The sequence below is a fragment of the Colossoma macropomum genome, unplaced genomic scaffold (assembly GCF_904425465.1).
Source record: "Colossoma macropomum unplaced genomic scaffold, Colossoma_macropomum, whole genome shotgun sequence".
Taxonomy (NCBI): Eukaryota; Metazoa; Chordata; class Actinopteri; order Characiformes; family Serrasalmidae; genus Colossoma; species Colossoma macropomum.
In genome coordinates this window covers 1,569,327-1,595,377 of record NW_023494797.1, presented here as the reverse complement: position 1 = coordinate 1,595,377, position 26,051 = coordinate 1,569,327, and the positions used below count along the sequence as shown (strand labels likewise).

Genomic DNA, 26,051 nt, shown 5'->3' with positions numbered 1-26,051 from the left:
CCGCCCACACGTGTGCGCGTCACGAGGGCGTGTCCGCACGCTGCTTTGTTATCAAATAGGTCGCACATGGTCAGGCCGAGCAGCAGGACTGAGTGATAGCGTACAGCGACGTATGAGGAGATGAAGGACAGTTTAGAGAAAGCACAGCATTAACTGCGCTTGTACCACTTTGAATTGACTTGTAAACTAGAGACGTCACCACTTAGGCAATTAAAACTGCCTCTCCTCATAAAAGTAATGTTAGTCGAAAAGCAGTCGAAAATAATGAAATAATGATCTAAATACATATATTATCTATGCAGACACACACATACATACAGTAAAGATACAAAAGTTTGTTTTAAGATTTGTATTTTTATTAAGATTTAAGATTTATTATGATAACTAATTTCTATTATATAGTAATAATGTATACTCAGTTATATTATAAATTACTTGCAAATATATATATGTGTGTGTATATATATATATATGTATATATACACACACACACACACGCACACATATCCTGGTTTACTTACACAATTAAACATTTATTGTAGGTAGCCTTAGTTTGGTTTGTTAAGCTATCTGGCTTGCCTAATGGTAAGCCTGAGTACTAATTTGATGTTCCATTAAAATTTAGCTTGGAACAATTTCTTCCAACATTTTTTCATACATTTAAAGTAACAAAGTTATGGAACTGGAACTTTTAGCTTGTTTGCACCTACCTAGCTAGCTAACACACTTAGACCTTTACATTTCAAGTAAAATCATGCCTAATATTTATAAATATAGTCCCAGAAAAATCATCCAGTCTTGATCCAGGGGCATAATACAGTTGTGTTGACCCAGGGATTTTATTATTTTATGTTAGCCCAGGAGCAGTATATTTAATAATAGTGATAGCAAATGCAAAGTTCTGAAATTGATCTATTAGCTTTAATGCCTCATTAAGCTAGCCAGAAAATGTACAGTCCAAGGAACATCATCCAGTCTTGATCTGGGGACATAATACAGTTATGTTGACCCAGGGATTTTATTATTTTGTTACCCCAGGAGAAGTCCATTTAATAATAACAGCAGTAGAAAAGTTTTGGAACTGATTTTCATTCAGTAAGATGGCTAACATGTTAAGCAGTCCCATCCAGTCTTGATCTGAGGACTTAATACAGTTTTGTATTAGATTAGATGATGGGCAGTGGCTGGGTGATGTTATACTAGACATTCAATTGAGATAATTGTGTATATATACAGTTGCAATCAAAATTATTCAACATCCATTGCAAATAAGGTTTATTAGCAAAATTTACAAACTTTCAGCTGTTTGCAATAAAACAATCAAACAAGAACAATTCAAAACCTCAACACAACTAATATAACAAGTGGTTTCTCCAAATTCAACACACAATGCCACTTTTAATGACTACTGCAGTCTTACTGCAGAATTATTCAACCCCAATCAGCTTTAGTACTTGGTAGAGCACCCTTTTGCTGTTATGACCTGCTACAGACATGATGCATGGTGAGACACCAACTTCTGGCAGTGTTCCTAAGGAATCTTAGCCCATTCCTCATGGGCAATGGCCTCCAGTTCACTAATACCCTTGGGGTTATGTGCTGCAACCGCCTTCTTTAAATCCCAGATTTTCTATGGGGTTCAAATCAGGCGACTGTGACGGCCACTCCAGAATCTTCCAGGACTTCTTCTGAAACCAAACCTTATTGGACTTTGGTGCTTTGGATCATTGTCCTGTTGGAAGATCAATTGATGCCCATGTTCCTTTAACTTTGAACTTGCAAACTATGCTTCCAACCATATCTCTTGGAACATTCAGTGCCTTTGCAAACTTTTTGTATCCTTGTTTGTGCAAGACAATGATCTCTTCTCTTAACTTTCTGGACAACTCTCTTGACTGTATTTCTAACATGCAAACAAATTTCACAGTCAACAAACTCTAGCCCGTCCAGGTATTTGAGGTGTTTTATCTCAAGCACACCTGATGCAACTAATGAAGCCCCAGTTTAGTTGCATCAGCTGTGCTTGATACATCATCTGATTTGCAAATGTATGCTCCTATAAGAGATTCTATTCTGGCAGTTGAGTAATTCTGAGACGGCAGTAGTCATGAAAAGTGGCATTTTGTGTTGAATTTGGAGAAACCACTTGTTATATTAGTTGTGTTGAGCTATTTAAATAGATCTTTTTTGATTAGTTTATTGCAAACAGCTGAAAGTTGGTAAGTTCTGCTAATAAACCTATTTTGCAATAGGGGTTGAATAATTTTGATGGCAACTGTATGTATATATAGATGTATATAAACAGGGCCAGATTGGGACTTGTTTTTAAACTGGAGTTGCAAATCAGTCCACCCCAAACTGTAACTTTATTTCTGCTGCTACTCACACACAAACATACATACACAGGATCGCCTTTGTCCAAAACAACTTTTTCTAAAAATCTGCGTATTTCTGTGTTGTTCATTTTTTCCTCTAATTTATTATTTATATGCTACACTGAGATAACTACAGTGGCTTGTGGTAGACTGAGAACTGGCAAAAGCTTTTATCTTAAATGTGACATAATCGTGACAATTAATATGCTATAAACTAATGCTAGTTAAGTAAGTTAAGGTTAGTATTTCTCACTGGCCACCTGCTAGGATATGTCCTCCTCCTCCTTTGTAGCTTTTTCATTCTTGTGTTCTCGCTGCCACATTCAGTTTTTGCAGTTCTTGCCTCTGTTGTCCATCTTCACACGATTCACGTCTAAAAACTGTTACATCACTAATGGAAAAAAAGTAATGAAATCTGCCTGCTGTATCAGTCCATACCAGATTCGGTACACTAATCTCTCAAGGCTGATGTTAATTAATTTCTTTCGTTAATAAATTTCTTCCACAAATTTCTGTTTCACCTTAATAGTGTAGCAGTTACATCGTAGGTATCTGAATGTAAATCCTACATCATTTAAGGTGGAACGGAAGTGAGAATAAGAGCTTCATCTAATCTCTATCTACTGAACAAGACTGAGTTACAATCAGCAAACCATGGCTGTTCCACTTGAGGAACATCATCCAGTCTTGACCTGGGGACATCATGTAGTTGTGCTGACCCAGGAGTTTTATTCTTTTATGTTAACCTGAGAGCAGTACATTTAATAATGACAGCTGTAGAAAAGTAGATCTATGTAGCTTTGCAACAGAAACACTTGAGGTGGTGAAGGGGGGGCTATTTTAACCCCTAAATTACTATGTATGAACACTGGGATGAAACTTTTGCGGTTTGTCTTATTGTTCTTGTGCTCACAATTCATTAGCTCACAGTAATCGGCCCACTAGGACTTCTCCCCACTTTCCCAATAGTAGAGGAACAAAGGCCCCTAAAAATAGATATAACTCTCCCCAAGGTAGAACAAAGCACAAACATGTTTGTATATAACTTCATCCCTAGTTTGTGTAATGGATGGTTGTATAAAAATATCTTAATGCAGAAGTTGAGTAATTCATTTATATTTGGATGCTCTCCAAAATGAAAAAAATCAGACCTGGCCTAAAGGCAGAGTGTCTGCATTATCCCTTATATTTCAGAGAGTTAAAATCATGCGAGTTAAAATCAACTTTAGACTGACTATGCAAAAACATATACTCTATGTCAAAAAGAAAAGATAACAGTCTGTTTTTTTTAAATTCAGGTCCTTAAACATATATATTCCATAGACAGAAATTGAAATTCTATATCAAACCATGCATATTTTTGTGCCAATCATATAATAATGATGCCAGACACCAAAAAATGTTATTGTTTTGTACTAGGCCTTGTTTTGTGATCATACAAAGTTATATTTAAAGTTTTTGGATTATACATTTCATCTTCACACACTAACAGCCCTTAATTCCTTCTCAGAGCCAACCTACACTGACCCAGAAAAATACCATAGGGCTGTATTGGTTGAAATGACAGGCACAAAATATAAATCAATATAAATCCTTGATTTAGAGATTTAGAACAATATAAAAGAGTATTTCTGTATCATTTGATGTATTCTGTGATTAATAAATAATAAAATATGAAGTACGAAAAATCCAAAATATATGTGTATATAATTTCAGCTCGAAACATCACCATGTTTTTTTTGTAGTTCTTACATATCTGTCATTTAATTTGTAAATGTGTTAAACTATTTAACATTCCCCGCAGCCCAGAAGGATAAGCAGCTTAGAAAATGTGTGTGTGTGTGTGTGTGTGTGTGTGTGTGTGTATTTAACATTATGATCTCTCACAAATCTGGGATATATTAGTTGGTAATCAAGCAGTCAGTTCTCATAGTCATGATACTGGATGTGTGAGAAATAGGCAGGCAGCAGACCTGAGTGACTTTGACAAGGGCCAAATTTATATGGCCAAATGACTGGATCCGAGCATCTCCGTGGTAAAGCTTCTGTGGTGCTATCGACAGTGGCCCAGGGAGGGACAAACCACGAACCAGCGACGGTGTTGGAGGCCTACAGCTCATCGATGCCCGAGGTTACTTAATGATGGTTACTCAAGGAATGTGTCACAACACACGTCACATGCATTTCACCCTGCTGTGTATGAAGCTGTGTAGCCGTAGACCAGTCAGAGTTCACCTGCTGACCCCTGTCCACCATCAAAAGTTCCTACAATAGACATGCGAACGTCTGGACCTTGGAGTAATGAAAAAGGTCACCCTCTCTGATGAGTCTCGTTTTCTTTTACATCATGTGGACAGCCGGGTGTGTGTAGCCTATCTGTCGGGGGAAGTGATGGCACTCGGACGCACCGTGTGGAGAAAGTGTGATGCATGGGCATTGTTCTGCTGGGAAACCCTGAAGTATTGTACATGTCAGGTGCTACATATCTAAACATTGGTGCGGACCAGGTTCACCCCTTAATGGTTATGGTATTCCCTGATGGCAGTGGCCTCTTTCAGCAGGATAATGCGCTCTGCCACACCTCACACATTGTTTGGGAACAGTTTGAGGAGCATGATGAAGACTTCAAGGTGTTTCCCTGGCCAAAAGATTTCCCAGATCACAATCTGGAGGTATAGCAATGCCAGAGATACAGCAGAGACCACTGCTAAGTGTGGGTCTCCTAGACAGATGCTCTTTTGTTGGGTGATTTTAATAAAAGCAATGTCTTCAATTTGTTCACAAATGTTCAACAATATGTCAACCTTTGTCACAGAAATTAACCATTTAACTGATGCCTTTATATATTATACTTCTGATCTTTTACACTTCTGGGCTGAACAGACTATACTATAGCACATCTGCTTCCTATATATGGACAACCATCTAACAGGCTTTGATCTATAACTGTTCATATATGATCCAATGAAAAACTTACTGAACTTTGCTTTGACCAGACTGATTGAGACATTTTCTTTGTCATGACAGAAACTATAACCATTTAGTGACAATAACTTATTTTATGTAGCCTCCATAATACCAGTAAAACAACAGAATAGTTTCTGAATAATAAACAATAGATTATTGATATCACAGAATGTTTGATCAGCAGGAAATTATTATTATTATTATTATTATTATTATTATTATTGTTGTTGTTGCATAAGATTTTGCTATCATAAATAAGTTTGCATAAGAATAAGGTGGAACAGTCAGTTTTTGCCTATGGCACACATACGTTTTATGGCCTGAGTTTAAAAAATGGACAAAGATATTGGTGTCATCTTTTCTTTATGCCATAAAGTAAATGTTTTGCGCAATCAATCTGAAGTTGGCCACGTTCTGATTTATACTCACTGTAATATGAGGGACAATGCAGACACTCTTCTTTATGCACTTCCTGTTCCACCTTAATTGATGTAGGTACCTAGTATGTAACTGCTACAGTATTAAGGTGGAACAGAAATTCAAAAGAATTTGAAACATATAAATATATATTATATAAAATTATATAAAGTAGTAATTGCTTTACATCCAAAATCCAAAAGTTGTGCATGATTGATGCAACCTAGCTGCACCATACACAGTGGTTTTTAGTGTTGTATGTAATGTGGTTGTAATACTATTGAAGTTCAAAATACACACAAATTAATATAAAGCATTTATTGCATTATATTTCAAAATGTGGCAGAAATGTTATTGAATCTTGAAATATCTATAAATGAATATAAATTATTTATTGCATTACATCCAATTTCCTAAAGTTTAGTATGATTGCTGACACCTAGTTGCACCATATACAGTTGTTTTTAGTGTTGTATGTAATCAGGCTGCAATGTTATTGAAATTTAAAACACATAAAAAATTAATATAAAGCATTTATTGCATTATATTTCAAAATCCAAAGGTTGTGTATTATTGCGGATACCTTGCTTCACCATATACGGTTGTTTTTAGTGTTCTGTGTAATGCAGCTGAGATATTATTGAAATTCAAAATATATAAAAATGATTATTATGTATTTCTGGCATTACATCCAAAATTTAAAGGTTGTACATGATTGATTGAAACTAGCTGCTCCATAAAATGTTGGTTTTAGTGGTGTATGTCATGTGGCTGAAATATTATTGTATTATAAGTTCAAATTACATAGAAATTAATATAAAGTAGTTATTTAATTGCATCATTACACCATCATGCACAACTTTTGGATTTTGGATTGCAAACACTACTTTACATTAATTCTAATGTATTTTAAATTTCAATTGCTTTTCAGTGGCATTACATACAGCACTAAAAACAACTGTGTGTGATGCAGCTGTTTCATCAATCATCAACTTTTGGATTTTACATTTAATGCAATAACTACCTTATGTAAATTTTTATGCATTTTGAATTTCAATAGCATTTCAGCTGCATTACATACAGCACTAAAACAACTGTGTATGGTGTAGCTAGGTTTCTGTAATCATGCACAACTTTTGGATTTTGAAAATAAAGCAATAACTACTTTTGTATTAATTTTTATATATGTCAAATTTCAATAATATTTCAGCTGCATTACACAGAACCCTGAAAACAGCTGTATATGGTACAATGAAGTGTAAGCAATGATGCACAACCTTTGGATTTTGGATATAATGCAATAATTACTTTATTTTAACGTTTTTGTATTTTGAATTTCAATGGCATTTCAATTACATATCATACAACAGTAAAAATAACTGTATGGTGCAGTGAAGTGTCAGCAATGATGCACACCCTATGAACTTTGAATATAATGCGATAACTACTTTATATTCATTTTTATATTTTTTGTTCTTTAATAGCATTTCAGCTGCAGTACATGCAGCACTAAAATTGTTAGTGAATGCTGTAGCTAAGTTGCAGCAATGATGCACAACCTCTGGATTTTGAATGCAATAATAACTACTTTATACTCAATAACTACTTTAGATTTTTTTCCATCTTGAATTTCAAAAGTATTTTAGCTGCATTACTTACAACACTAAAATCAGCTGCATTAGATGCTATGCAGGTAAAATCCAAAGTTTGTGCATCATCACTAACACCTGTCTGCACCAAACACTGTTTATTTCACTGCTAAATGTACAATGATAACTGAAATTCAAAAAGGGAAAGAAATAAAATGCATTACATTTAAAATAGAGTTGTCATAATTCCCAATTAACTGTACGATTTGTAGTTGATTTTAGCATTGTATTTAATGTGGTTGAACCACATCTGTTCAACCTTAAAGACTGTGCATGTTATCATCAAGCTAACTATATCAATATACAGGTAACATCACTTTTTACAGGTATTACAGTACAATAAGTATGGTCATGTACATTTTAGCTACCGTTTAAGTAAATGGCCTTGTTTGTGGTGTGTAATTGTCACCATAGATCAAAGTAAAAGAACACAATTAATCAGATGTGTATAGACACAGTGGTTCTGGAGCTATTGACGTTTTTTGTTTTTTCTGTCCAACTGAATCTATTGTTAAAGGAAACAATAAAATATGTTTTTAAAAGCACTGAAACGATTTGGAGGAAAACAAATGCGTGTGCACCGATGTAGGTTTGGTCTAGAAACGCAAGCATTTTATTCCGATTGGAAATCTCGTATTACTCTTACGGTATTAACACAAAAAGAGGGGTGCGTTAAACGTCACCCAAACCGCAAAAGAAAAGGTGTGCATCACTCTTTGTGGTCGTACTTTCATGAATATGTAAGTCTTTACTAGCCTTCATAGTCCGTTCAAATGTTCTTAGCGCCGAAAAGACGAATATCGAAAATAAAACTAACTTTACCATGGTCTAATAAACCTAATAAGACGGAACGCAACTGCGAATGTCACACCAACTTGACCGTCCGATGTGGTGTGTGTAGTCTGATTGTGTGAAAGCTGAGATATGACGTGTTTCGGCCCGAAACTCGAATTTGTTTAGTCTGTGAACCCTGATGTGGTGGTCTGATGAGGTCCTAAAACGTACACAGTAACGCAGCCGTTTTATTTCACATCCCTGCAGCTGCCGACAGCACCAAGCGCGTTAAACCAGCGCAGCTCAGTCATGTCCACTCTACTGTTTCAGGCTATTGTTTGCATGAAATAAATCAGTAAAAGAACGTGTTTTACCGTCATTATGGGTTGTTATTGTGGTAACTCGGTAACTCTTACTGGGCACAGGCCTAGACTGCGTTTATAAAAAGGACGCGCCTAATTTAAACAACTTCCCTCTCTTTTGTCCTGCTCAGCGATCTGCAGTCATCCGTTGATATTGATCTGTAAAGTTTGCTGCTGACTTTGAGGTAAGGTAAGCATTACATTCAGTATCTGCACATATGTGATCAGGTATCACAAATTATTGCATTTGTTTAATTTATTTTTAAATATTTTATTCAAATCTTGCCTCTCCACCAGGACCAGCCTCCTACACCTCTTTGCCAGGGCCAGTCTCCTGCACCTCTCCGCCAGGGCCAGTCTCCTACTTCCTACACCTCTCCACCAGGGCCAGACTCCTACACCTCTTTGCCAGGGTCAGCCTTCTACACCTCTCCTCCAAGGCCAGCCTCCTACAAATCTCAGTATTTAACGTGCTCGGTGCTGCAGGCAGCTGCAGGAATGTTGAAAAAAATGGCTGCATTACTGTGTATGTTTTAGGACATCATTAGACCACCGCATCAGGGTTCACACAGACAGAACAACTGCTCAATCTCCTGCACCTCTCCGCTAGAGCCAGTCTCCTACCTCCTACACCTCTCTGCCAGGGCCAGCCTCCTGCACCTTGTCGCCAGGGCCAGCCTCCTACACCTCCCGCCAGGGCCAGCCTCCTACACCTCTCCACCAGGGCCAGCCTCCTACACCTCTTCTCCAGGGCAAGCCTCCTACACGTCTCCTCCAGGGCAAGCCTCCTACACTTTTCCACCAGGGCCAGCCTCCTACACCTGTCCTCCAGGGCAAGCCTCCTACACCTCTCCGCCAGGGCCAGTCTCCTACACCACTCCACTAGAGCAAGTCTCCTACACCTCTCTGCCAGGGCCAGTCTCCTACACCAATTCGCCAGGGCAAGCCTCCTACACTTCTCCGCAAGGGCCAGTCTCCTACACCTCTCCACCAAGACCAGTCTCCTACACCTCTCCTACACCTCTTCTACATCTCTTCCTCCATGTCTGCTAGAGGGCAAACATTCTTCTTCTAAGGTTTCACCCAACCTTTGAGAGGGCATGAGCCCAATAAAACTGGGCTGCAAATATTGGCTGATTTGGGCCAACCAATAAATTGGTCAGACTCTTAATTGGACAGTAATGCCAGTTACTCCCCTGGTAGCAGACTCATGCTTATCATGTATTTTCAGTGTTGTTATTGTAATGGCTATTACAATTTCAGTGTACATCAAGAAATAAAAATAATCACTAGATTATTCAATTAAAAAATTGCCATATGTAAGTGTTATCCCTGTAGAAGATGTTCACTTATTTTCACTTGAAAAAACAACAAAACATGTCATTTGATCAGGATGCTCAGAATTTTGATTATGACTGTAAATTAAAGTTCAGGCCAATGCTTATAAATTGAAAAATGCTAATGGCAAAAGCTAACACTGCTAAACACTAATAGCTAGCAGATTTGTGTTGGTATCTTGGCAGAACCATGACGTATTGCAGCCTGGCAAGCAGAACGGTCTTAATTCAGTATTGGGAAACTATTAATTACACATGCGCACATGAAATCTTAATCAATACACACCTGCTTAATGATTACAAAATCAATATTTTTTTTTTTACTTAACCCTTGTCATGTACCTAACCCCACCTCTGATCCTAAATTTAAGCTTTGTCCCAAAACTAACCACAAATCTCTTCTTAAAACCAAGCCAAAACCTAATCCCAACCCTCATTTTGGACCTACATTTAACCATTTTCCTAACCATAACCCTGGCTCTGGCCTTGACTTTAACCCTTGTCCTATACCTAACCCTACCTCTGATCCTAAATTTAAGCCTTGTCCCAATACTAACCACAAATCTCTTCTTAAAATCAATCCAAAATATAATCGAAACCCTCATGTTGGACCTACATTTAACCATTTTCCAAACCCTAACCCTAGCTACGGCTTTTAGTTTAACCCTTGTCCTATTCCTAACCCTCCCTCTGGTCCTAAATTTAAATCTTGTCCCAATACTAACCACAAATCTCATTTTAACATCAATCCAAAACTTAATCCCAACTCTTATTTTGGACCTATATTTAATAATTTTCCTGACCCTAGCTGACATTAGAAGTTGCAATCAGGTTTTGAACCTAACCTTTACTTCAAAATAAAAAATAACTTTGCTTCAAAATTAAGAACTTTAAAAAAGTCATGCTCCTTTGAGACCTAATAGAGTGGTGGTATACTTTAAATGGCCAATACTGGAGGCCAGCCTCAACCAGTGGCTCTATGGGGCTCCATTAGGCTTGACTGACCAATGAAGCTAAGCAAGGCTGGTCCAGGTCAATGACTGGATAGGAGACCATGCTGCATTGCCAGAAGTTCAAAGCTTTGCAAGCAAACCTTTATTTTGAGACTGAACTATGGATACAGTGAAAAGAAGTTCATACTGTGGGGCTATGCAGAAGGCTTAAGACAAATAGTAAGGCTGCATGTACTTGGTTATAGTATATGCTACTGAATTACTTTTCAAGACTTTCCAGCTTCCGCCAGTAACCCTTGGTCTGGTCTCATGTCAGAAACTAAGCAATGTGGGGCTTGGTCAGGGCATGTATTGAAAATTAACTGACATTAGAAGTTGCAATCGGGTTTTGAACCTAACCTTTACTTTGAAATAAAAATAACTTTTATTCAAAATGAAGTGTCCTGGTCTTAGTAGATCACAAATGTAGTTTGTTTAAACATTAAGCATTTAAGCATTTCATTTCACCATGTGGGCAATGCCCATTAGCATAACTTATTTTCTTTTTTACTTTGTATCTTTTGTAAATCTATAAGAACAAGCATATGTTATGTAGCTTTCTGTTAAAAATAGCTTTTCTTTGCTGCCGTAACGGTGGCTAAATTTAACGTGGTCCCAGTTACTGTCGAGCATGTCAGTGAGATTCATATTCTGTAGGAATTTCTACTTCGTTGAGACATGTATGAGCTAAAAAGGATTTATTTGTATTTTTGCAGTTTCACAATAAAGGAATAGGAGAAAGGGAACTGAAGACCAAGCTCTACTTCCATGTTCTTTGTCTATTCTATATCCATCATGTTTAGCTTGCTGGAGAGCTAGGTAGCAGCCACACTTAGTGAGCCCAGTACATTAAGAACTCAGCCTCTATTTTGTACTAATAGAGTATTGGGATACTTTAAATGGCCAATACTGGAAGCCAGCCTTAACCAGTGACTCTATGGGGCTGGGAACCCTTAGGCTTGACTGACCTATGAAGCTAAGCAAGGCTGGTCCAGGTCAGTGACTTGATGGGAGACCATGCTGCATGATGAAGTTCATACTGTGGGACTAAGCAGAAGGCTTAAGACAGCAAATAGGAAGTCTGCATGTACTTGGTTATATATTCTACTGGATTACTTTAGAAGATCTGTATTAGCTTCCAGCTTCAGCCACTATACACAAATCTATGAGAACCCTTGGTCTGGTCTCATGTCAGAAACTAAGCAATGTGGGGCTTGGTCAGGGCTTGTATTGAAAACTAGCAAACATTAGAAGTTGCCATCAGGTTTTGAACCTAACCTTTAATTTCAAATAAAAATAACTTAATAAATTAAGAACTTTAAAAAAGTTAGCCTTCATTGAGTCCTAATAGAGTGGTGGGATACTTTAAATGGCCAATACTGGACATTTGGCAGTACATATGGACCATTCTACTGAAGTGGTTCAAATTAGTTTAAAAAATTATTGCTTTAATAAAGCATTAAGACCTTAAATATTTACAAGGATTATGATCTTTTTAAACACAAAGCATTAACTAAGATAGTAAAAAAGCAAAAATGTATACAAAATCATGACTTATAGGTTACTTTCTACTAGGTGGCTGTCACATACTCTAACCCTAAATTTAAATGAATGAAAATAATACTTTCTTTTTTGTATTTTTTTTTTCAATTTTAAAATATATTTTAGATGGAATATGTAGTTTATGAGCTTAATATTTAAAATAAAAAATGCTTTATTCAAAAAATGCTGTCCCACGTTTTCATGTCACTACCAAAAAAAAAAAGTGGAGCCTCATTTTAGCCACACCCCAGCAACAGGACATGAGACTGCATGCTTATCCCTCATAGCCACAATAAAAATGCTGTTATCAGTGCAATGTAATATCACTGGGATACCAGCTGTGGAATCACCTAGCTGGATGAAGTGTGCTGAAGCAGGGAATAGTTGAAACTATGCAGGGACCAGGATTAGGAAGCACTGCTAATGATTTCTTTTGCCCTCAAGAGGGCAGCAGAGAACTCTGTATTCATGTTATACTTGATCTGTTTGCTTTAAGAAATAAGTTTTGATTAAGTCTCCTATAATCTTTCTCCCAAAAGCAGGATGTCACAAAGGATTTGTGCTTTCTTTCATTACAGTTTTGGATGCTAATCAATCAATGTCTAATTCTGAGCATGTTCGCTGTATGTAATATGTGAGATGCTGGATGCTGCACCATTTGTAGAGAGAGTTAAATTTGTGTTTAATTTTTCTGCTACAGTTCTCACATCTAGTGTGTATGCTGTGTTACAGAGTGACTGAATGAGGACAGACTGTTGCAGCATCAGTTGGTATGAACAATTACCACTGAGGGAATCAGCACTGCTGTCTGATCTAAAATTTGAGTGCCATAGTTGGTGCTGCAGTCCGATGCCTGTAATTCTTGTTGTTGTTTGACCTCAGACGTAAGTGTAGGTCCTTAAAGGGACAGGGAGGCATAAGAAACACACAGGGCAAGGGGTTGTTTCCATGGCAACGTGTTGTGTCTGAATGTAGAAACTCAAGTGGAGAAAACGGAATGTAATAATGAGGTTTTCTTTAATTAAAAGGCTTGGCAGCACTTGATCCATAGAAATGAATCAAATAGGACAGAATGCACAAATTGGGAATACTGCTACATAACAATCACATTACTGTGCCATACACAAGTCACAGCAGACGTCATATGCTGTCATAACAGATTATGTCTAGTGATATAGTATTACCTTTAATTGCTTTGACAGATGTCATCACGTGTGATGTTATGACAGCTATCTAAAGTGCATTTAGCAAACATTATATAACACAACCTGTCATGACAGTTACCATCAGTGGTAACATGACACTTATTTTATTGAACAGAATCTGTCATGCAAACTCATTCAATACCATGACATATTTACAGCATGGTTATATCAATGTTACGTGACAGGGTTTGTGTAGAGTGTTGCCAGATGTTTCATGCAAGTTGCTAGCAATGCAGAAATCTTATTATTTTAAGGGTGTGCACAGTCTCAAGGGATCTGAAGGGGCAGAACTCTGTGAAGGTGATTTCACACAGCTCTGACGTCAGTATGCGCACACATACGCCGTCATATGTTAGGGGGGTGGGGTGTTGGTGACAGACTTATCCTCATTGAGAATGGATAGTCTGTCCTCAAAGCCCTCCCTCTCCACCACATCCCCCTCTTTTCCCTTTTCTTCCCTCCTCCCCTCTCGCTCTCCAGTGCTTGGCTGAGCGCGTATCAGACAGAGGACAGTGCATCACACACGCGTACACACACGTGGTGCTCCTTCATCCCCTCACTCATCTCTCTCCTGGCTCTCACTCTCTCTCTCTGCGTCTCTACCTCTCTTCTTGGCGCCTGTCTTCTTCTTCTCTGGGATCAGTCTCGTCCACTCTCTTGCCACTCTTGCAATGAGAGCACAGGAGTAAACGGCCAGGTGGAGTAAAAAGCTCTCCCCATCTGTCTTTTTTGTTTTTCCTCGTCTTTGGTGGATCCAGGCACAGAGCATTGAGAATGTTCATTTCAGCAGCAGTGGTGCTGGGGGCCACCCTGGGGACAGTGTCCGGAGCGCTTACGCTCTGTGGCCTCTCATTGCTCTGCAGGAACTGCAAGAAGGGCAAACTGGAGAGAGGGGACAGCGCCGACCCTGAGAAAGCCAAAGCCAGCATCCTGCACACACTCACTCAGGTAAGAGGCATGCGTGCACAAATGCAAACAGGATTATATAGACAGGCACAGAAAGAGATGAACGAACACACCTATTCTAGATTCGCTTAGATGAGTAAGTGGCATAGACATGCACAAGACTGCACTTACACATGAACACACTGGTGCTGTTCTACACACTGAAAGAAAGATGGTTCTTGAAGGGTTCTTTAGTAAAGAAAATGGTTCTATATAGAACAGTGAAAGAACCCTTTGTATAATAAATAAGGGATTCTCAGCACTGTGAAAGTTCTTTAGATTGATGGAGAAAGTGTTGTATATGGTATATAGAACCTTTACGAAAACAGTTCTACATGGCACCAAAAAGGGTTCTGCTATTTTTAAAAGCTTGACATCGTAACAGTAGAATAACTCTTTTAGGTACCAAATAGAGCCCTTTTCAAAAAGGTTCTATATAGAATCATCTTCAGCACATTCTCCATCATGGTGAAGAACACTTCAACCATGCAAAGAACCCTTTAATTATGCAAATGGTTCATTGAGTGTTCGTAGTTCTATATAGAACCATTTTCTTTACTAAAGAACCCTCAAAGAATCATTTTTTTAAAAATTGTAGCAAAATCTCAGAATTCCATTTTTGTCAGTTTTTTCTTACACTATTTAACATCACCAGCTGTCCTTTACAGTTTGAGAACATTTTATGATAAATGGAACAATGGCAATGGTCGAAAACTATTTAGAATAAAATTTAAAAAGTTAAGAATGCTTTTACTCATCCTATGAATTTACAATTTCATAAGTTTATAGTTTACAATAAATTGTTATCTTAAAAACACACACACAACGAAAAAGCCATGGTTATACTCAAGACCACGCTTACATACAAACAAAACCATAAAAACATTAACAGTTTTAATTGGATAAGAGACACGCAGTACTGTGCAAAAGTCAGAGACCACCCTTCATTTATTTAATTGCCAGTCAAATTATCCATCAAGCAAAAGTTATTTATTGTTCATGAGACATTTATAAGAAAATTAGACAATCCACTAGCCTAAGTCAAGGGAAAATCAAAGTAAAATGAGTAAAAAAAAACAACATTAAAAAATCAATATTAAAAGATATGGACAAGAAAAAATTAAAATTTGCAAATCAAACACAGAATGTTCTTGATGTTCTTGGTACATCATTCATTGTGTGGGAATTATTTTAATTGAAAAAAGATGAAAATGCAACCAGCTTCTAAGGCTGAACTTCCAAGGTGTGGAAAAATATCCCAGCAGATTTAATAAAGGCAAAGGGTGGAAACCCTTATTGTTATGCTGAAAAATGAATACTTAATTGCTGTTTTGACTGGAAATGAAATGAATGAAGGGCGGTGTCTGACTCTTGCACAATGCTGTACACAGCTACATAGAAACTCACACAAACATGACTGGGCCATATGCACAAAGCAAACACTGACCTTTTGTCACAGCCTCAGGTGATGGAATCATGTGGACAGAACTGGACTGCTTGCATAAGAGGGGTTACAACAAATCAGTCACCTGAGGCTGTGGCAAGTGCAAGTCAGACTGACCAATGCTCTGTTTAAACAGTCTGTGGGTTGGCTAGTCATCAGACATCAAATCTATTCTGGTCACTGGCGCTTCTCAAAACCCTTTACTCACTGACTCTAAACGTGTATTAATTGCACCCTAAACAGTTGAAGCAGAAGAAGCGGGAGATAGCATTAATCTTACACTGGCAGGTTTAATGAAATGTTTGCTGTGTTGAATTGCCTGTGAGTCTGTAGTAATTAGATCCCGTCGAAAGCCAACAGTGGCTTCCTGAGAGACGCCTCATTACAGGATGTTCTGTTGCCCCTCACTCGCTGCACTCTTCACTTGATGTTACTATTTATAGATTTCTGACTTGGCCTTCACACACAGCATTAGCTGTTTGCTGTAATTACTTCACCACTGTAGAGGCAGGGGACAGAACAGTCTGGGTGATAGGATTACAGAATGGACACAGGAGCGGTGTCTGTCACTATTGTCTAGATATTATCCTTGACTCATGGTCTGTGATGTGCTGAATTGTTTAACGATTTAGGTTTATGCTGCACGTCTGCACTAGTCTTAAAGTAACATGTTATGGAGTAGTTTAAGCAGAAAAAGTCAGTGACTTGCTCAAAGACGTATTTCTTTTAATTCATCTGCCATGAGTCTAAAATACCTCTTTTGCAAGTATCTTCTTTGCCTTCACTGACTGAAAACTCAAGAGGTTCTCCGTTCAGACAGTACTGAAAGCGTCACCAGGCTGCGTAGATCAATGGGCTAATGAGCACAACGGCAGCTGCTCCATTTTTTCATGATGTACTGGGGCTTACATGTGACTCTGCTCTGAAGCTGTCTCTCTGACCCTATTAAACTGAAATGTATTGTTATATGTCATCAGCGTATTCCAAATTTAATGTATTTAAATATAATATACTGAGCCGAAATTATTCATTTAATTTCTGGTCAAAACAGCCATTAAGTACGAGTACAAACAGCTTCTTTGTTTGATGAGTAGATCTTGCCATTCTTAGCAGTATGCTTGGCTTGCAATCTTGCTGCAGAATGAATTTCTTCCCCACCAAATGTTTTCCATTTGTTTGTTCCTATCAGCAGTAATGATGCTTCAATTCAAAAACATATTACACTCCTTATGTTATACATGCCCAACCTTGCAGTAATTCTTCACCATGCTTGACTGATGGCTGCAGACATGGTTCTAAGAGTCTTTCACTGCTTCAGCAGCCTTCTGTTGCTTCCAAATATCCCAATGAAATATATCCTTTCAGACCCATAACGCTAGTTATGTTGTCTTTTTACAATGGATCCCCCAATCAAGTGAAAATAATTTAACACCTCCTCTGCATGTAACAAACTTAAATATGACATGTTTCTACTATTTTTAATGGACAATTATTATTTATCTGCTGAATTTAGCATTTTGGAAAAAATAAAACATGAAATACTGTGTGTGCATAAGTTTGGACACCCTTTAGATGACTACCTCATAAGAATGCTTGGCTGAATCACAGCTTCCAAGTTCAGTCTTTCTTGATTCAATGGTTTTTCCCACTTTTCTTAGACACTCCACAGCATGACTGAGATCTAGCTACAGATTTTTGATCATATTTAAGTCTGAGTATGGTGAAGGCCATTCCATGGCCATTTTGTACATGCCACATTTATTTTCTGTTTTATTTTTCTTCAATATGTTGAATTCAGCAAATACATAAGAATTATGCAGTAAAATTTGCGACATATTGAAAATATATCATATTTACGTTTTTTCTGTCCCATCCGAACTACCTCTCTAATAAGCTGTGCTGTTGAAGAAATGGCAGAAGCACCATGCCGAAAGCAGTCACGCACCACATCTTTGCTGTTTTCTGCAGTCAGATTTTTCAGACACTTGCGCGCGCTGTCTGTGCTTTAGAGCAGGATACACCACAGGGCTTGGTGCTTGGAACCTTCTAGCGTCTATTAATCTTCTTGTTTTGTAAGAATGTTGCAGTCCTGTCACAATTTACTGTTATCAGCTAGATAGCTTACCCTATTACTATTCTCAAGTAAAGACTAATTTTTCTTGCTAACTATTTAAATGGTAATTCCACCAAATTTAAAAAATTCTGCATAATTCAGTCACTGAGATGTAAAAGAGTGTTTTGATGTACGTTGTAGGGAAACTAACTGCCTTGGACCTCTTTAAAATGGCTGTGATAGGAACCAGTAGTCGCAATGTCTACAATGTAAATATAGCCATTTTATTTACGATCCAAAAACAACCAGTGCACTCACATGTGTCTTCTGAGTTTGTATATGTAATATTGATAATGGTAATATATTGATAAATCAAGTTTGGCAAGATGGCTCCCCCTGATGCAAAGTCCCTGGGTCTAATAACGGGCTGTTTAAACTTCTGGATTTCTTAAATGCCTGTGAGAGCTGTTTTTGATGCAGTTCTATGTTAGTTTTTCCTGAAAATGACAAAAAGTATAAATAATGATTTGTGTCAAGAGTATTGCTGTCTCCTGCCAAATCCATCATGGCAGACAGTCAAAATGAATGGCAGATAAGGTTTTCAATCCAATTAACGCTTTAACTGAATATTTGCTAATGCATATTTAAAACTAAGTGGTGCAACACAACCTGATTTGAAATAAAATGCAGATGGTCAAATCCTTGATTATCTCTAGACTCTCATTTTAATCGTTGTTGGTGCAACTCACACTGAATGTCTGTTTTTACATTTTAATCATTTAATAATTCAGAACTTTCCTGAGTTACCTTGCTTTTAGGCCTACTGAGGTATTTTTTTGGCATTCTTATCTGAAATCATTTGGACTTAAAGCTGAGTATATCAATGTTGTGTGATTGTGTTGGACCAACCTGTTTTAAGTAAAGTGCTCTTTCTATCTCTATCTCTATCTTACTCAGTCAAAATCAACTGCTACATTTTGGGAGTTGCAATAATGGCCCATTTATCAATCCATGTCGATCTCTGCCATTAAGTAGTCCCTCTACGAGCCAACTTGAAGTCCTGCTGTTGATTGAAATTCAAAGTATGGCTGGTTAAGGAAGAACCCTACAGTATTGGAAGCAAGGTTATATTTCATAATTCCTAATGGCAGTTAGGCAGCTAATGGCCCCAGCCAAATATAAACACTGCATCTGTGAGTGGAAGTTCTGTTGTGAGTGTATGTATGTCTTTGTCTTACATTACTAGTGAGGACTTCCATTGATTTCTACTGATTTTGTTCTACTGTAGCCAAGTAATGCTATACCTAACACCGACACTCACCTAAACCTAATCCTAACCTTTAACCTTAGTATCCAAAAGGTGTTTCCAAAAATGTAATTGTGGTGAGAACATGTGCTAAAGTGAGAACAAGCACAATGTCCTCATATGAGCAAAAATGTCATGTATTCCTATCATTACGAGGACATGTATTCCTTAAAAGAATAGCAAGACAAGCATAAGTGTGTGTGTGTGTGTGTGGGAGGGAGAATACGGAGGCAGTGGCCTATAATTAGAACACCTGGTCTGGAGGACATTGGCTTTGAATTAGTCAATGGATGCTATTTTCTACCATTTTCCACCTCGCCCCCCCCTTTAATACTGAGCAGAGCAGATTCACACATAAACCCCTCTCCGTGCACACATTCCTACTCATTACTTATTCATACATCATAAATCTTCCACATTCACACACATACTCATCATACACCTTGCAGTCAACACGCACACACTCATTGATTTGATCTAAAGGCTATTTCTGTGTGTTGAGTCTGACTGCATGCCAGGTTCAGAGGGGCTGTCAACATAAAGTCACGACTCACACGCACACATATACACCACACACATGCACACACACACAAACTCATACACACACACACACACACACACACAGTGGCTTACATGCATGCGTGCACGCAACTGTGCATATTCGTAAGGTGTGCATATTCATGTGCAGTCATGAATATTCATTTCCATTCTGCAGTCACAAATGGGTGGGAGTGTGAAGGGGAGACAGTCTTTGTGTATGAATGTATTCGCGAGAAGCAGAGAGAGAATTCTTCAGCAGGGTTTAAATAATTCAGTGATCCTCTCACTGCATAGCTATATTAAGGACATCTGATGAAATCAGAGACAAACGTCTAGTGTTTACCTGGCGTCAACCTGAAATCAAAACTGACGTTTTTGTTCATGTTCTTAGACATGTCGAGCACTATGCATCATATCAGGTCATTTAAAAGACAACATACTTGCTTTCTATCAAAATATAGTAACTGCAGCCAGGCATTAAAAGTTTTTTGGCTACATCACTAAGGCAGTATTAGTAACAGTATTCACCAATACTGTTATGCTATGTTTTACCACCCTCTCACCTTTCATCGAGAATGCTCAGCTACCTTAGACCCTCCCTGATACCATGTTTCATGCAAAAATACACAGCAGTATAGAAAGAAAATGCGCTACGATTTCTGATTCATGTTGAATTCAAAACATGACCTGCAATTCATCAATAACTGTCCTTTCATTCTGTCTATTTGGCCCCTTAAATTGTGAGCCTTTTAATAGAACAATACCTTCAAGTCTGCTCTTTACTCTACTCCTTCAAAGTGCAGCTTTAAACCTTCCACTTTTCATAACACATTCTTCTTGAGACTGTCTTTGTTTTGTTTTATATTGTTGTTATGTTTTTTGCTTTTTTTTAAGGGTAAATTCATGTATGGGATGAGATGTGTGTTCCAGTAATAAATATAGGTAAAGTGTCCTTGACAACATCATAGCATATGTTTTGGATAAACACTTTAAAACATATCAACAGCAGTATTTTTCAAGTATTTTTCCCTGCCCACCTGATAAACTTTATCTTGAAATATAGTCATACAAATATTTCCAAAATTACATTATTTTGCATTAATGCATGAATCCATTTAATATCTCATTCTCAAAACATCCTTTTTTATGAGTCATTCATTATAAGTTATGAACAATGTATATTATGTTACCTGAGAACAACGGGAAGAAGAAAACTAAATTCTCTGATAAAGTCACTTTTTCAAGTGTTAGGGCTTAAATGGCACCCCAACTGCAAAATCAGCCTTAATGTTTTTGATTGAGATGTAGCTGTTGAGCCTATGATGGTCCCTTTCCACTGGTGGATGGGGTATAGGGGGACGGATAAAATGTGCAGCAACAGAAGGGCTGCTATCGGGTATGCTCTTTCTGTATAGCAACCTTGGGTATATGATGCTATAGACCAGGGGTTCCCATCCCAGTCATTGGGACACCATGCTCTGGAACTTGTTGTGTTTTCCTTGTTCCATACACCAAACCCAGGCCATGAGGAGCCTGTTCATTAGTTAATGAGTTGAATAAGGTGTATTAGACGACAAGGACAAAAAAGACAAGGAAAAAGAAAATAGCATAGTGTGGGGTCTCCATGACTAGGATTTAAAAACTATATACAGTCAATATATAGACTGTGTGTAGATTATAAATGTAAATGTAAATATAAATGTAATGTAAATGTAAATGTAAAGTTGTGATCTTATACTATCTGTATTTGCATCAGCATTATTTTTCAACACTGTGTCTTTTACTGCATTGGCATTGTACTTTATAACAATCTAAATTCACTGATCGATAATCAACACACACTTGCACAATTTCAGTTCCTAAATCAGCTCTCACAGATTTTTTTCTTCTTATTTCAAAAATTCATAAGAAGTAAACCCTGACAGCAGGACATCTGTATATTAAACACGGTTTTGTTGTTAGCTTTAGCTCCCTTTTTGGTGCATGAGGCGATTTATGTCTTTTCTAAGAGTTTAATATGATCGTTCTATAATTAAATCCAAAAAATGTAATTAAAGTCAAAGAAGCCTTCCCCCTTCGGGTGAATTAATTACAGGCATAATTATCTGTCTGGAATTTTTGTGCCTCTTCTTATTGCCCATTTGTTGTTTCATAAATACACTGAGTTGCAAGTTTGTTAAGGAATACCTTGTACCTGCACTCTTCAGGAACACCATATTGTAGGTATGCAAATTATAGCCTGTAGCCCTTCTGTCGCTGCACATTTTATCAGCCCTCCTCTACCCCATCCACCAGTGGAAAGGGACCATTATAGAATCACCTCTGACTAGACATTATTTAGGTGGTGGATTGTTAAATACCTCAGTGTCATTGCTGGGTGCAAAGTAATCAACCAAAGATATCCAAACAAAAGGGGTCCTGTCGTCACTGCCCACTAATGAAGGGATAGAGGATCACTAACAGAAACTGTACATGGAAAAAGATTAGCTACCGTCTCTAACTGTACATCCACAATGCATACTAATAAGGTAGGTGTGTCTAAGACACTAGTGTTTTAAAATCTCAGCAACTCTGCTGTGTTTATACATGTATATACTGGTACCAACACAAGACCCTGAAAATGATTCACCACCCAAACAATTTCTTGTCAGTGATGGTTTCTTTCCACTGATGGATGGAGTAGAGGATGATTGATAAACTGTGCAGCAACAGATGGACTACAGTCAGTAATTGTAAACCTACAAAGTGAATGTATATTGTTCATGTATCTAAAAAAATGACCAAAAGTATGAGAGAGAACACTTCTGTACATTTTGAAGCATAAATAAAATGTGGCCTGTGCCAAAGTCCACATTTTTTATTTTATGAAAAATTGAAATTATATGTAACGTGACAGAGCTGACCAGACACTCGCGGATAAACAGGCTGACACTATGCACTAAAACTTACAGAAAATATTTAAGTTTGTTCTCTGTAGAAGATGTGTTCATGTATTTTCACTTAAAAAATCAACAAAACATGTCATTTGACCCAGGGGTGGTCAAACGTTTGCATACAACTGTATAAGGTATCCTTTTTGCTTCTTCTCTTCCTTTTTCTTGTCATTGACCACAATTCAGTTCAGCGTGGAGAAATCAACTGAGCCTATCCAGCCTCAGACCCTGCTGAAGTTCCCCAAAATCTACAAGCCTAAGCCGTCCGTCACATCACCTGAGGTCATCAACTACAGCGACAATACAAACACGTCTGAGAAACCTGTGGCTGAGCCTGACAGCTGTAATCAAGAAACAGAAGGAGATGAGGAGGTCTTTGCTCTCCCGCGACAAGGTAAAAACACCTCCAACAACAATGAAGCCAAATAAGCAACACCAGGAGCCATGCTATCCCTTTTTGTGGCTGGTTGTTCAGACTAAGGCTAATTTTGGAGTAAATTGCAGTGCCAGTTGTGAATCACCATTGTTCTAATTCTGTCTAGCAACAAGTTTAACCTGGGACTGGGAACTGGGAACTTCATTCTCACAGGCTCATTGTTTGAAGGAAAGTACTTTATATAACAATCCTGGATATATTATTCATATTTGTGCCAAAACAAACATTTTCACACATTTCAGACACCTTCTACATTTTTTTAAAGCACAATTAAAACAAGAGTTTATACTTTCCACTTTCTCTGGCGAATTTTTACATTTTGTTGAGCAGGTGTGACCCCAAGCATATTGCTTATTCAATTGTTTCTTGATTGACAACCCTAGTGTTTAGCTTAACAGTCCAACTTAGTTTCAAGTAACAGCTGCATCAAATTTACCCAAACCTAAATTTACATGAGTCTGAAGAAGACACATATAGTATGAACTAAGGAATATATGGATATCTGAACCCATACTAAACAAACTAAGACTGCAATTTTGTTTTATAACCAGCTCAGTAGATAGCTAGCAGGCTAACAGGCATGTGCATGGCCTTAACTGGTCATTAATCTTTATACAAGTTAATTTATGCAAATCTGAAATTGTGAGGATTCTAATGATTGACATTATGCCTCCTTTTGCATTCATACACACAGTGCAGGATGTCAGCTAGTGGTAACCATTAGCATTCACTTTAGCTATTTATATCTCTGACCCAAGGTAAGGACTAACCTTTCTGAATGAAACTGTATCTCATGTATGTTGGTGACGTGTTCATTGGCCATGATGGGACACCTGACTGGCTGCTCTTGTCCCAGAGGGCATAGAATGTGGTAGAATTACATTGTCAATCAGAACATGCCTCCGAGCTAAGTGGATAGGTGTGTGTGTCAGACAGAGAGTGAGAGATACTTGAACACGCTCCTATGAATTCAAATTAAGCTTAAGAGTGTCGCAAAAACAAGAAAGAAAATTATACCAACACTTTACTTAGAATTCAATTGACATTAAGTGACCAAGACCACAAACACAATCATGCACTGTTAAGAATTTCTGTAATTTCTACAATAATATACTGTGTTCAAGCCAGTATGATACTATAAATGTGTTTTACAGTTTTATGCAGCATCCCATGTTGAATTTTGGGAAAACATTTGCAAATAAAGCAAACAAAGACCTTATTAAATGGCTACTGTAACATTATTGTAACAATATTGTATGCAAAATTTAAACATAGAAAGTTATACAATTAGTTAGCATCAGCCTAGCTTGCTAATGCTGGCTAGCTGCCTAAAAGCATGCTAGCTTACCTAGAACAGCTTGTAACAACATAAGCAAGAGATCTTTTTTTGTCATACATGGCATTATAGAGCAGAATTTAATGTAGAAACACTCACTTTGCGAGTATCCTTTTTCTTTGTAAGTATCTGATTAGCATAGCTACAATATTTTTAGCTATTTATAATTTCAGCTAGCTATGGGATTCGGTCTGTTGGATTTGCAGTGTCATGTTAGCACCAAGCACACTGAGTTTAATACTATACACCTCTAGCTTAAACTAAGGCACAAATTACATAAAAATAGAATAAATAGATTCAAAAATAAGAAAGAATAATAAAGAGCCAATGTAAAAGAAGCTAAACATATCTGTGCATGCACAGGGCTGAGGAGACATATAAGAACTACTATATACAGAATATTACAGAATAATATAAGCATTTCTAAAAAAAAAAAAAAAACACCTGTACTGTTGTGAAAATAAGCATTATGTTACAGAGGAATTATTTTAATACAGTAAGGGTGGTTTGTTGGTTTCACTTTAAGTTTAAAGTGTGAGGTGTCCACTGTGCTAATGAGAGCCAGATGTCTGGGGAAAATGCCGTTAGGTCTGCTGTGCTGCCTTTGATGGCCCTGAATCTTCTACCAGAGGGGAGTGGCTGGAAGAGGTGATGTCCAGGATGAGAGGTCAGCTGTAATTTTGCCAGTGTGCTTTATCATCCTGCTGTTGTAAATGTCCTGAAGTGTTGGCAGATTACATCTGATGATCCTCTCCGCTGTCCTGATTATGCACTGGAGTTTGGCTCATTCTTGTGAGATGGAGGAACCAAACCAGATGGTTATGGATGATGTGAGGTTAAACTCGATGATCGCTGTGTAGAACCAGATCATCATGTGCTGCGGCAGATCAAATTTCTTCAGCCCTCTCAGGAAGAAGATTCTCTGCTGTGCTCTCTTGGCTACAGAGACCGTGTTCTTCTCCCACTTCAGGTCCCTGGATATGTGGTGCCCAGAAACTTGAGTGACTCCACAGTGGAGACCACAGAGTCACTGATGTTGGTGGGGAGGGGGATGGAGAGGGGGGATGTGTCTGAAGTCCACCACCATCTCTACAGTCTTTTGTGTGTTGAGTAGCAGGTGGCTGTTGCTGTGCCAGAACACCAGTTGCTTGACTTCCTTTCTGTAGGCAGACTCATCACTGTTGGCTATGAGGCCTACCACAGTGGGAAGGTGAGGATCTTCACAGCTGGTTCCTTGGCGATGCAGTTGTTGGTATAGAGACTGAAGAGAAGGGGTGAGAGCTTGCAATTTTAAGTAACTCAGGGGTTCTTACGTGTGTTTTCTAAATCACACCTGCTGTCTCCTGTGCGTCAACAAATCCACAATCCAACTGGCAAATGGGATCTGGCACAGACAGCCAGGACAGTTTGACTTGCAGCAGCTCTGGCACTATGGTAT

The 26,051-nt window shown here is 38.0% G+C and overlaps 1 protein-coding gene across 1 annotated transcript in view; it reads left to right on the top strand.

The window, feature by feature from the left end:
* Nucleotides 1-14,056: 14,056 nt before the first annotated feature.
* syt13 (synaptotagmin XIII) overlaps nucleotides 14,057-26,051 on the top strand; it is a 28,507-nt gene continuing 16,512 nt past the window's right edge. The window contains exons 1-2 of the mRNA XM_036584471.1: nucleotides 14,057-14,568; nucleotides 23,028-23,235. Of these exons, the coding sequence (XP_036440364.1) occupies nucleotides 14,395-14,568; nucleotides 23,028-23,235 (382 nt within the window). The 5' untranslated portion in view covers nucleotides 14,057-14,394. The remainder of the gene's footprint in view (nucleotides 14,569-23,027; nucleotides 23,236-26,051) is intronic.